General features: G+C 38.9%; 1 protein-coding gene across 2 annotated transcripts in view; it reads right to left on the bottom strand.

Annotated features, from left to right (window-relative positions):
• Positions 1-9,966, bottom strand: part of LMBR1 (limb development membrane protein 1) — a 777,013-nt gene extending 767,047 nt beyond the window's left edge. For both annotated transcript variants that reach the window (XM_053713821.1, XM_053713820.1), the window contains exon 1: positions 9,758-9,966. In XM_053713821.1, the coding sequence (XP_053569796.1) occupies positions 9,758-9,820 (63 nt within the window). In that variant the 5' untranslated portion in view covers positions 9,821-9,966. The remainder of the gene's footprint in view (positions 1-9,757) is intronic.
• Positions 9,967-13,636: the final 3,670 nt, after the last annotated feature.

Raw genomic sequence — 13,636 nt, forward strand, 5'->3', positions numbered from 1 at the left:
ATCTCTAGATCCCATATCTCCATAATTTATAAAATACTAAGAAGTGCCTTCCCCGTCAGGAAACCCTCCTATATTTCTAAATGGGAAATAGAGTTGAAAACAAATTTGACAGAATCTCTATGGAGCCACACATTTAGTGAGACAAAAAAATAAATCATCCATCTCCTTAATTATTGCTGAAATGAACTATAAGCTGCTCTCCATGTGGTACCTAACTCCACATTGTCTTCATAGTATCTTTCCAAATTATTTTGTATGTTGGAGACACTGCGGGGGTACGGGTACACTATCCCACTTCCGGTGGTCCTGTCCACTCCTACAAAACTTCTGGACAGATATCTCTAAGAGCATTAACACTGTGTTGGGGAACTCAATAACACTCTCACCCACTATAATTCTTCTAAACAATACCCCACCCAACCCCTGTATATACTGGAAAAGATTATTTCAATGTATGCTTAATTGTGCGAAACGATTAATACCCAGACTTTGGAAGAAAAGCGTGCTCCCTACACTGTCTATGTGGCTAAAAGAAGTGGACCACGTCTTAGCGTCAGAAAAAAATACACTATGCTTTTATTGGTAGACAAGATTTTATTGCCGATGTTTTATTTTTATGGGAACAAAAAAAACATTGTAATTGTTATAATATATTGTCTGAGAATGAGGAACAGCAAAGCGCAATAAGACGAGCATTTTAGTGCCTTCTACATGTTTGTTATACTTGTAACCGAGACGTCTTGTTGCATAATATGGAATGTTGATGTACCCATGAATGAAAACTTTAACATCCAACTGTTTGCCTTGGTTGTCAAATGTAAATGTTCTGTACTTTTGTTTGCTTGTTTGAAAACACAATAGAACATTTATATAAAAAAAAAAAAAAACACAACCACCTCCAAAGACCTACAACATCATCTTACTGCAGATGGTGTCACTGTGCATCGTTCAACAATTCAGCACACTTTGCACAAGGAGAAGCTGTATGGGAGAGTGATGCGTCAGAAGCCTTTTTCTCTACACATGCCACAAACAGAGTTGTTTGAGGTTTGGACAAGTCAGCTTCATTTTGGAAGAAGGTGCTGTGAACTGATGAAACAAAGATCAATTTATTTGGTTATAACAAGAGGTGTTATGCATGGCGACAAAAGAACACAGCGTTCCAAGACAAACACTTGCTAGCCACAGTAAAATTTGGTGGATGTTCCATCATGCTGTTGGGCTATGTGTCCTGTGCCGGTATTGGGAATCTTGTTAAAGTTGAGGGTCGCATGGATTCCACTCAATATCAGCAGATACTTGAGAATAATATTGAGGAATCAGTCATAAAGTTGAAGTTACGCCAGGGCTGGATATTTCAACAAGACAACGACCCAAAACCAGCTCAAAATCTACTCTGATATTAATGCAGAGGAACAAGTACAATGTTCTGGAATGGCCATCCCAGTCCCCAGACCTGAATATCATTGAAAATCTGTGGGGTGATTTGAAGCGGGCTGTCCATGCTCGGCAACCATCAAACCTAACTGAGCTGGATATGTTTTGCAAGGAGGAATGGTCCAAAATACCTTCATCCAGAATCCAGACACTCATTACAAGCTATAGGAAGCGTCTAGAGGTTGTTATTTCTGCTAAAGGAGGCTCTACTAAATATTGTTGCAATATTTCTGTTGGGTTGTCCAAATTTATGCACCTAATTTCGTTTGGATGCATATTGCACATTTTCTGTTAATCCATTAAACCTCATTTCACTACTGAAATATTACGGTGTCCTTTAGTTATTTGACAGATCAAAATGAAATTGCTGATCCAAACACCCAATTATTAATAAATGAAAATCATGGAAATTGTCAGGGGTGCCTAAACTTTTGCATACGTGTGTGTGTGTGTGTGTGTGTGTGTGCGCGCGCATGTATGTATGTATATATATATATATATATATATATATAATCCATTCTCCATAATATTCCACAATAGTGTAAAAACAAATCTACCAATTAGTCCTTGCACTGCTAAAAATGTTGAAAAATTATCAAATGAAGTACGATGGGGAAAAAAACAAATGCAGGTAAATTATGGCAGCCCCTGGTCTTCTAACGGCACAGGCTGCCACTATACTGAAGTTGTGATCAAACAGAGCAGTTCTTGCACAGTATCATCAATTATTTACCATCCCCAAGGCAGAACATACAGTGATCTGAGATGTCATCGCAGAAAATGCAGTATGTCTGCAGAAAGAACAGTACACATGCAGAAACTGTTAGTGCTTGAACTTTGTAGTGCTGTTCCACATTAGACAGTTCTCTTTAAACAGAGTTGTGCTCTGGCTGCAGTGTGTACGTTTTCCTTAACAAAGTGCATCCAGAGCAAAGTGCTGTTTGAAGTGAGCAGTCAAATATGCAGTAGCGCTGCAAAGCAGCAGTACATTGCTTGTTGACTGGCTCTCAGAGATTTTTTCAAACCAGCCCCTTAGCCTTTCCCAGTCTGCAAAGCTGTTTATTCTGAATGTAAGACGTTAGTATGAGCATTGCATCTTTTTTACTACTACATTTCTACGTTAGACCAAGAGAAAAGGAAACAGATTTATTCAAGAGACATTTTAATTTATTTATTTTTTTGTATGCAGCTACTTTGCAATGCAATTATATTATAAAGCATTAAAAATTGCTTTATTCTTCAATTAACCAACACATTGCAGTTGAACTGGTGCCTTAGTGTAACGGTCTAATTTAAAATGTAATAATGACCTGCAGAAAAATTTTCACTACAAAAAAAAAAAATCTCATCGCAGAAAGTGAAGAAAAGTTTGGCCTCTAAGTTTACCATCAGCTTTAAAGTGCATAGAGGTTTTCAAATAAAGGGTCCCTACTGGGTATGTTTTTCACTCAAATATCTAGTAAACAGCTTAAAAGCACTGATAGGATAGTTATTATTTAGTTTAAAGGAAGACAAGAGTTGTGTGCTGCAAACTGTAAGCTGAGAAAAGAAGTGTGGGATAGCGAAGTTAAGGGTTATAAAATGCACTGGGGGCTGCAATGTGACACCAGGGTCTTAGTTGAACAACACTGATATAGACTATAATGCTGGTATTTCCATATACACAGACTTCTATGCATACGTGTCCACAAAGGGGGGGGGGGGGGCTGAATCTGCCCTCCCACTGGATTATCCTCAACACCTCTAGTAAATACTGCAGGGGAAATAAAAATAGAAAACAATTGAATGGCCTTTTTTTTTCTATTAAGTCCCATAATCGTAGTTCCATATGAGAGGAAGAAGCACAGCATTCTAGAATTTATAGTTCACCATTTTCCTCTCAGTATTGTGCCACTGCAGTTTTGGACTCTAGTTCCCAGCATTTTTTAACTGTAGCAAAGAATAAAGGTATCTCATTAATTCATCAATAGCGAGGTGCTCTGAGTTAAAGGGCCACTAAACCCAAAATGTTTATTTCATGATTCAGATTGGAGCATACAATTTTAAACAATATTCCAATTTACTTATATTATCTCATTTGCTTCATTCTTTAGCTATCCTTTGTTGAATAAAGAGCAATGCACATGGGTGAGTCAATCACATGAGGCATCTATGTGCAGCCACCAATCAGCCGCTACTGAGCCTATCTAGATAGGCTTTCTAGCAAAGGTTATCAAGAGAATGAAGCAAATAGGATAAAATAGTAAAGTAAATTAGAAAGTTGTTAAAAATGATGTGCTCTTTCTAAATCATGAAAGAAAAAAATTTGGGTTTCAAGTCCCTTTAACCCCTTAATGACCACAGCACTTTTCCATTTTCTGTCCGTTTGGGACCAAGGCTATTTTTACATTTTTGCGGTCTTTGTGTTTAGCTGTAATTTCCCTCTTACTCATTTACTGTACCCACACATATTATATACCGTTTTTTTCGCCATTAAATGGACTTTCTAAAGATACCATTATTTTCATCATATCTTATAATTTACTATAAAAAAAATTATAAAATATAAGGAAAAAAATGGAAAAAAAAACACACTTTTTCTAACTTTGACCCCCAAAATCTGTTACACATCTACAACCACCAAAAAACACCCATGCTAAATAGTTTCTAAATTTTGTCCAGAGTTTATAAATACCCAATGTTTACATGTTCTTTGCTTTTTTTGAAAGTTATAGGGCCATAAATATAAGTAGCACTTTGCTATTTCCAAACCACTTTTTTTCAAAATTAGCGCTAGTTACATTGGAACACTGATATCTTTCAGGAATCCCTGAATATCCCTTGACATGTATATATATTTATTTAGAAGACATCCCAAAGTATTGATCTAGGCCCATTTTGGTATATTTCATGCCACCATTTCACCTCCAAATGCGATCAAATAAAAAAAAAAAAAGTAAAATTTTTCCAAATTTTAGGTTTCTCACTGAAATCATTAAACATTTTGTGCAATTATGGCACAAATGGTTGTAAATGCTTCTCTGGGATCCCCTTTGTTCAGAAATAGCAGACATATATCGTTTTGGCGTTGTTTTTAAGTAATTAGAAGTCCGCTAAATGCTGCTGCACACCACAAGTGTATTATGCTCAGCAGTGCAGGGGTTAATTAGGGAACTTGTAGGGTTAATTTTAGCTTTAGTGTAGTGTAGTAGACAACCCCAAGTATTGATCTAGGCCCATTTTGGTATATTTCAGGCCACCATTTCACCGCCAAATACGATTAAATTAAAAAAAATTGTCAACTTTTTCACAAACTTTAGGTTTCTCACTGAAATTATTTAGAAACAACTTGTGCAATTATGGTACAAATGGTTGTAAATGATTCTCTGGGATCCCCTTTGTTCAGAAATAGCAGACATATATGGCTTTGGTGTTGCTTTTTGGTAATTAAAAGGCCGCTAAATGCCACTGCGCACAAAACGTGAATTATGCCCAGCAGTGAAGGGGTTAATTAGGTAGCTTGTAGGGAGCTTGCAGGGTTAATTTTAGCTTTAGTGTAGAGATCAGCTTCCCACCTGACACATCAGACCCCCTGATCCCTCCCATAGAGCTCTCTTCCCTCCCCCACCGCACAATTGTCCCCGCCATCTTAAGTACTGGCAGAAAGTCTGCCAGTACTAAAATAAAAGTTTTTTTTATGCATATGCTGCTGTGTAGGATGCCCCCAACCTCTCTGATCCCCCCAAAACAGCTCTCTACCCCCCCACTGCCTTATTGGGGGCCATCTTGGGTACTGGCAGCTGTCTGCCAGTACCCAGTTTGCATATAAAAAAAAATTTTTTTAATTTATTTTAGTTTTTTCTGTAGTGTAGCTCTCCCCCCGCAGATCAATCCCCCACTCCCTCCCAGATCCCTCAGATGATTTCCATTACGGTTTTTTTTTATTATTTTCTACAATAATATCCAAAATAGTTTCTGTAGTGTAAGCGGTTCCCACCCGCTCCCTCCCCGTGCCCTCCCGCCGCCCCCTGTGCACGCGCGCGCACCCGTGCGCGCCCCCGGCGATCCCGCCCCCGCCCCCCTCTCTGACTAAGAAGCCATCGATGGCCGCCCACCCACCTCCCATTTACGCTCCCACCCACCAACGAATGCGGCCATCGATGTCCGGTGCAGAGAGGGCCACAGAGTGGCTCTCTCTGCACCGGAGGGGCAAAAATTGTTATTGCAGGATGCCTCGATATCGAGGCATCCTGCAATAACCGGAAAGCAGCTGGAAGTGATCAGGATCGCTTCCAGCTGCTTTCCAAACCGAGGACGTGCAGGGTACGTTCTTGGTCGTTAAGTGACTTTTTTAAGACGTACCCTGCACGTCCTCGGTCGTTAAGGGGTTAATACTTTCTTTGCAGAGTCCCCCTACCCACATACTGGAAAAGTTTGTTAAAAGTTTTGGCAATGGCACAAATAGAGGAATGTTTATTTTGTATATTTTAGATAATGTACTGCTAGCAGTTGTAGGCTTTATGTGAATAGTTCAACTTATATTGGTTCTTTTGTGTTTACTTTTTAATATGTTTCTTCTATATTACTGTATAATGTAACAGATCAAATAAACAAAGCACTAAATAATAATTAAAAATTAAAAAAAAGTGTAAAATGTTTTAATGTTTACTACATTGTGACTCCAAAATTTATAGTGCACTAGTAAACTAGGACTTGTAGCATTTTGGAATAATTTTTAACCCCTGATTGATATATCTATATACTGTATGCAGTGCTCTCCACAGAAAAGTTTGCTAGCTGGGTGTCATTATGAAGTAGCCTGGTGGGGGCAGTGTAATATTTTCTAATATATAAATTTTCTGCTTTTTAAAGCACAAATTATTTCCATAAATTAATATAAATGAATTTAATGATAATTTGTGCAAAAAGAAAGAAAAGGAAAAAAATAAATAATAATGAACATTTTTAATATTAGATCATTTTAGCTTAAAGGGACACTGAACCCCAATTTTTTCTTTCGTGATTCACAAAGAGCATGCAATTTTAAGCAACTTTCTACTTTACTCCTATTATCAAATTTTCTTCATTCTGTTGGTATCTTTATTTGAAAATCAAAAATGTAAGTTTAAATGCCGGCCCATTTTTGGTGAACCTGGGTTGTTCTTGCCGATTGGTCGATAAATACACCCACCAATAAAAAAAGTGCTGTACAGTGTCCTGAACTAAAAATTGACTGGATCCTTAGCTTAGATGTCTTCTTTTTCAAATAAAGATAGCAAAAGAACAAAGATAAATCGATAATAGGAGTAAATTAGAAAGTCACTTAAAATTGCATGCTCTATCAGAATCACGAAAGAAAAAATTGTCGTTCAGTGTCCCTTTAATATAGGCTAAAATTATAGCCGGGACACAGAGAGAAAATTATATATATATATACACACACACACACATATGTATATAATGTAAATTCTTGTACATGCTCAGTAGGAGTTGGCGCCTCAGAAAGTGTGCAAATAAAAAAGGATTGTGCACATTTTTATAATGGAGGTGATTAGGAAAGTTAACAATTGCATGCTCTATCCGAATTGTACGCTTAATTTTGACTTTAGTGTTCCTTTAACGTCCTTTTAATGTCACTAGCACATAAAGTCATTCAGTGGAGATCATTAAGGTAAGTGATGAGCTGAAAGACTGTAAACATTTTCTCAACACAATCCCCACTCCAATGTTAGTGTAATCTTGTGACCCGAAACTCACTATAAAAGCAAGAGGACATTATCAACCCATTTCAAACTGAAGCAGAAAAGAGAGCAAACCCCACTTGTGTGTAGTTGAGATAACACTGCACTGTCAACTAAAGCACTAACCAGTCTCCCTTCCCTTAACCATTATACCCCACCCACACAGTGACAGTGATAAAAGTCAAAACAAATACGCGCTCATATTATTTTAAAATAGTTGGTTATAATATGAAACCCCAAAATAAATTCACTTTTTGATTAGCATCATGAACAAATTTTATAAATAATTTTAAAATGGTATAACTTTTTAACTAGGTGTTTTACACTAAAAACTGATCTTAGGCACAATATTTCCTAAAGGGACGGTGTACTGTAAAATTGTTTTCACCTTAATGTGTTTACAGTGACCTGGTATACCAGCTGCAGAGTTTAAATGTATGGTAAATTCCCCCTTTAGCTATATTTTGTATATTAAATAGCAGTCTGCTAATTGAAAGCACAGCCCAATGAAATGGGCTGAGCTTGCAGGGAGAGTGGGCCTCATTAGATTCTCTTTTTATAGTTACAGAAAATCCTCATCTTATATCTCTACACACAGTGAGACCAATACTTAGAGAGAACAATAGAAAATTAACATTTTAGTACCTCTCTGTCCAACCCTCCCCCCACTGACAGTGTGATTATATCTAAACATTCTTGTTAACATAGTTTTACTATAACCAGAACTTAAAGGGACACTGAACCCAAAAATTTTCTTTCACGATTCAGATAGAGCATGCAATTTTAAGCAACTTTCTAATTTACTTCTATTATCAATTTTTCTTTGTTCTCTTGCTATCTTTATTTGAAAAAGAAGGCATCTAAGCTAAGGAGCCAGCAAATGTTTGGTTCAGTACCACGGACAGCACTTGTTTATTGGTGCTGTCCAATCAGCAAGGACAACCCAGGCTGTTCACCAAAAATGGGCCGGCATCTAAACTTACATTCTTGCTTTCCAAATAAACATACTAAAAGAATGAAGAAAATTTGATAAAAGGAGTAAATTAGAAAGTTGCTTAAAATTGCATGCTCTGTATGAATCACAAAAGAAAAAAAATTGGGTTCAGTGTCCCTTTAAGTATTGAAATGATCAATTAATGTGGGGATACGACAGGTAAAAACTGAAATTTCAAATGACAAATTAAAGTAAAGATGCTATCTGTAAAATATTTAATTCACTCTGGCAGGTAAAATTACACTGTCACTTTAATTGTTTTGACTAATGATAGATCTGCATCTATCTAACATTATTTAAAGGGACATTAAACCCAAATTTTTTCTTTCATGACTCAGATGTAGAATACCATTTTAAACAACTTTCTAATTCACTTGTATTATCTATTTTGCTTCATTCTCTTGATATTCTTTCCTGAAAAACATATCTAGATAGGCTCAGTAGCTTCTGATTGGTGGCTGCACTTAGATTATTATTATTATTATCGGTTATTTGTAGAGCGCCAACAGATTCCGCAGCGCCTGCACATAGATGCCTCATGTGATTGGCTCACCTATGTGTATTGCTATTTCTTTAACAAAAGATATCTAAAGAATGAAGCAAATTAGATAATAGAAGTAAATAGGAATGTTGTTTAAAATTGTATTTTCTATCTGAATCATGAAAGAAAATGTTATGGTTTAATGTCCCTTTAAATCCTTTTCCTGCCAAAAAGGACTGCAAAATATTGTTGTATAAGACAATGAAGCCGGTACAGGTGTAGGTAGGGCTTTTTGTGTTTACATTTTTGTAGCCCAATTTCTAAAGTTGTTGTATGTGCACACAGTGGTAGTTATACGCTTTGCATTACCATTGAGCGGCATATGGCTTTATATATTATGTGTAGACCCCTTTGTTAGCCCCCAAATATAAAGTTCAAGAACCTCCACTCCACTGCAAGATGCACTCCTAGGGTACTTTGGCCATAAGCAAGGGGGTACGCCAGGGTCTGCATTTAGTTTCATTTCTGAATATTTCCCTCCCCCAACAGAAGAATACCAGTGTATCTGTCGGAAAATATCTATAGGTTTGATATATCTGTAATATTATATAAAATAAATTCAATATATATAATCCCCAAAAATGTGTCCTTGTCCAAATAACCAAAATAAGTACTGTATGTCAAGATCAAGTAAGTGTAATATAATAGAATGTTTATTATATTTGTGATTAACATACTGTGACTATAAGCACTTGGTACAAAATATAGCTCTGAGGATACTCTTGATACTAAATAAAGTTAGGATAAGCTGGTTTATAGAAGCATTGACAATATCTTTGCAAACTACAATACAGTTAAGCAGTATAAATGATGTAGTGTACAAAACCCACCAGCACTTAGTGATGACCAATATATGCCAAGTGCCTGGGTCCCACTATTAACAGACTTAATACGGGACAACAGATCACTGCAAGGGAGAGATAGATATTAGTTGTAACAAACAAGGCTGCATTTATAGTACATCATCATGGCCCAATCAGCCATGGCTCAGCTGTGCCTGGTTTCCCCTCACACCCCAGTAAGAGTGCAGCCTCTAGAACACATGCACCACTATACAGTACTTACAATACATTCCCGAACTTGGCTGTGAAAGTTCTGCTCCCTGATGGTCACCTCGTCCTCTTCCATCCTTCATATTGCTGGACAACGGACCAGACTGCTGCTTTTGACCCTGACAAGCATCCCCTCCTCCCTCCCCTGCACACAGGGGAACAATAACAAAGATCTTGGCTGATCGCGTATTTAGGATGCTCCGCTGTTGTTACTGTGTCCGAAGCTGCTTCCTTCTCCTCCCTTAGCCCTGCCCCCAATGCACTGACAAATGACAGAAATACGGGCCGCTTGTAACGCCCGCTCTCATTGGATAGACTGCCGCGCTGCCTAAAGGGTTTGCATAGATTCTGATTTCTAATTGGCTGACTTAGTTGTTTAGTGTCCGCCCAAATCTTCCTGCTGTGAGCTTGGTAGCAGGTGCGAGAGAACCTCACCAACCTAGATTTGATTATTTGTTATTTAGTGACTAATTTAGATTAATATACACAAACATGGATGTGTGGTAATATCTCCACCAAATCTGAAGCAGCACACATAGGGCCACCCATGGATGATAGTTTTGTCTGTGAAATACCTTACATGGTCATCCATTTTGATGAATTAGTGCCCGGTTTTTAATAAACCTTTTAAAAACAAGGGCACTTTATTTCATCAAAATTGACATTTCACTGTTTTCTTCAAAAACTTACCTTTTAATCCTGGCAGCCGCTCCAGCACTTCCTCCGCCCGTCGCAAGCCGTCTTCGCGGGTCCAAAATGACGAATCCGGATTCCTCCAATCACAGCGTTGCATCAGGCCAAGATTCCCCCGGGGGGGAAGCTATAATTGGAGGAAGCCTGATTCGTCATTTCTGACGTCTGCAGAGGGAATCGCTGGAGCGGCATTCAGGATTAAAAGGTAAGTTTTTGAAGAAAACAGTGAAATGTCAATTTTGATTAATTAAAGTGCCCTTGTTTTTAATAGGTTTATTAAAAACCGGGCACTAATTCATCAAAATGGACCTTCACTTTAATGATATGTGATTATATACATTTTTTCCTTAACATAAAGGAAATTAGTTTTTAAACTTTATCTTTTCTGCATAAAAAAAAAATCACACTTTTTTAAAATTTCAAAAAGCTGTCAGAAATTGATAGCTTTCAAGTAATTATCATAATCGACAAGTGAATAATACCTCATGAACTTGGCATCAGGATTAAACTATTACAATTTTGCCATGAATGGGATTTCTGAAGAAATGAACAGACAAATCAGGAAAATAACTTTATTGAAGTACATAATTTAAATTTAAAATGTGTAGCTATATTTAGTATAAGGTGACCAGACATCCTGCTTTTAACAGGATTGTCCCGTTTTTTCATACTTGTCCCGTTGTCCGCAGTAATATTTGAAGGAACTCCAAAACATCCTGTTTTTTTTAACCTTAAGTAATAGTAGTCGTGGTGGTTACTTTCTTTTCTTTTTTTTTAGCCATCTCATGCACTATTTGTACGCAATGCTTAAACTGTTATATTTCATGGCAGCTCTGCAACCAGCGACTAGTTGGAGAGACAGAACTGAGCAGTAGAAGTGGAGAGACAGAGTTGAGCAATAGAAGAAGAGTAGAGACAGAGCTGAGCAGTAGATGAAGAGGAGAGACAGAGCTGGCAAGTAAAAGAAGAGGAGAGACAGCTGAGCAGTAGAAGTGAAGAGACAGAGCTGAGCAGTAGAAGAAGAGGAGAGGCAGAGTTGAGCAGTAGAAGAAGTGGAGAGACAGAGCTGAGCAGTAGAAGAAGTGGAGAGACAGAGCTAAACAGTAGCTGAAGTGGAGAGACAGAGCTCAGCAGTAGAAGTGGAGAGACAGCTGAACAGTAACAGAAGTAGAGAGACAGAGCTGAGCAGTAGAAGAAGTCGAGAGACATAACTGAGCAGTAGAAGTGGCGAGACAGAGCTGAGCAGTAGAAGAAGAGGAGAGGCAGAGTTGAGCAGTAGACAAAGTGGAGAGACAGAGCTGAGCAGAAGAAGAAGTGGAGAGACAGAGCTAAACAGTAGCTGAAGTGGAGAGACAGAGCTCAGCAGTAGAAGTGGAGAGACAGAGCTGAGCAGTAACAGAAGTAGAGAGACAGAGCTGAGCAGTAGAAGAAGTGGAGAGACATAACTGAGCAGTAGAAGTGGCGAGACAGAGCTGAGCAGTAGAAGAAGAGGAGAGGCAGAGTTGAGCAGTAGAAGAAGTGGAGAGACAGAGCTGAGCAGTAGAAGAAGTGGAGAGACAGAGCTAAACAGTAGCTGAAGTGGAGAGACAGAGCTGAGCAGTAGAAGTGGAGAGCTGAGCAGTAGAAGTGGAGAGACAGAGCTGAGCAGTAACAGAAGTAGAGAGACAGAGCTGAGCAATAGAAGAAGTGGAGAGATATAACTGAGCAGTAGAAGTGGCAAGACAGAGCTGAACAGTAGAAGAAGTGGAGAGACAGAGCTGAGCAGTTGAATAAGTGGAAAGAAAGAGCTGAGCACTAGAAGTAGTGGAGAGATAGAGCTGAACAGTAGAAGTAGAGAGACAGAGCTGAGCAGTAGAAGAGGAGAGACAGAGCTGAGCAGTAGAAGAAGTGGAAAGAAAGAGCTGAGCACTAGAAGTAGTGGAGAGACAGAGCTGAACAGTAGAAGTAGAGAGACAGAGCTGAGCAGTAGAAGAAGTGGAAAGACAGAGCTGAGCAGTAGAAGAAGTGGAGAGACAGAGCTGAGCAGAACCAGAGATTAGTAGTAGAAGAAGTGGAGAGACAGAGATTAGTAGTAGAAGTGGAGAGACAGAGCTGAGCAGTAGAAGAATTGGAGAGACAGAGATTAGTAGTAGAAGAAGTGGAGAGAAAGAGCCGAGCAGTAGAAGAAATGGAGAGACAGAGCTGAGCAGTAGAAGCACAATTAATCAATTCCGATATCTTCAGTTACATCAAGCAGAATGGAATGTCTGACAGGTATTGTAGGCAAACAGTTATGGCTGGCAGATGCAATAATCGGGCACAAATAGCAGGCAATGCTAATCAGAAATTGTACTCAAGATAATGGCCTCCAGGAGCTGAGCAGTAGAAGTGGAGAGACAGAGCTGAGCAGTAACAGAAGTAGAGAGACAGAGCTGAGCAGTAGAAGAAGTGGAGAGACAGAGCTGAGCAGCAGAAGAAGTGGAAAGAAAGAGCTGAGCAGTAGAAGTAGTGGAGAGACAGAGCTGAACAGTAGAAGTAGAGAGACAGAGCTGAGCAGTAGAAGAGGAGAGACAGAGCTGAGCAGTAGAAGAGGCGAGACAGAGCTGAACAGTAGAAGAAGTGGAGAGACAGAGCTGAGCCGTAGAAGAAGTGGAGAGACAGAGCTGAGCAGCAGAAGAAGTGGAAAGAAAGAGCTGAGCAGTAGAAGTAGTGGAGAGACAGAGCTGAACAGTAGAAGTAGAGAGACAGAGCTGAGCAGTAGAAGAGGAGAGACAGAGCTGAGCAGTAGAAGAAGTGGAAAGACAGAACTGAGCAGTAGAAGAAGTGGAGAGACAGAGCTGAGCAGCAGAATAAGTGGAAAGAAAGAGCTGAGCAGTAGAAGTAGTGGAGAGACAGAGCTGAACAGTAGAAGTAGAGAGACAGAGCTGAGCAGTAGAAGAGGAGAGACAGAGCTGAGCAGTAGAAGAAGTGGAAAGACAGAGCTGAGCAGTAGAAGAAGTGGATAGAAAGAACTGAGCAGCAGAAGATGTGGAGAGAAGAAGTCGAGCAGTAGAAGAAGTGGAGAAAAAGAGCTGAGCAGTAGAAGAAGTAGAGAAACAGAGCTGAGCAGCAGAAGAAGAGGAGAGACAGAGCTGAGCAGTAGAAGTGAATAATACCTCATGAACTTGGCATCAGGATTAAACTATTACAATTTTGTCATGAATGGGATTTCTGAAGAAAT

The sequence above is a fragment of the Bombina bombina genome, chromosome 5 (genome assembly GCF_027579735.1).
Source record: "Bombina bombina isolate aBomBom1 chromosome 5, aBomBom1.pri, whole genome shotgun sequence".
Lineage (NCBI taxonomy): Eukaryota > Metazoa > Chordata > Amphibia > Anura > Bombinatoridae > Bombina > Bombina bombina.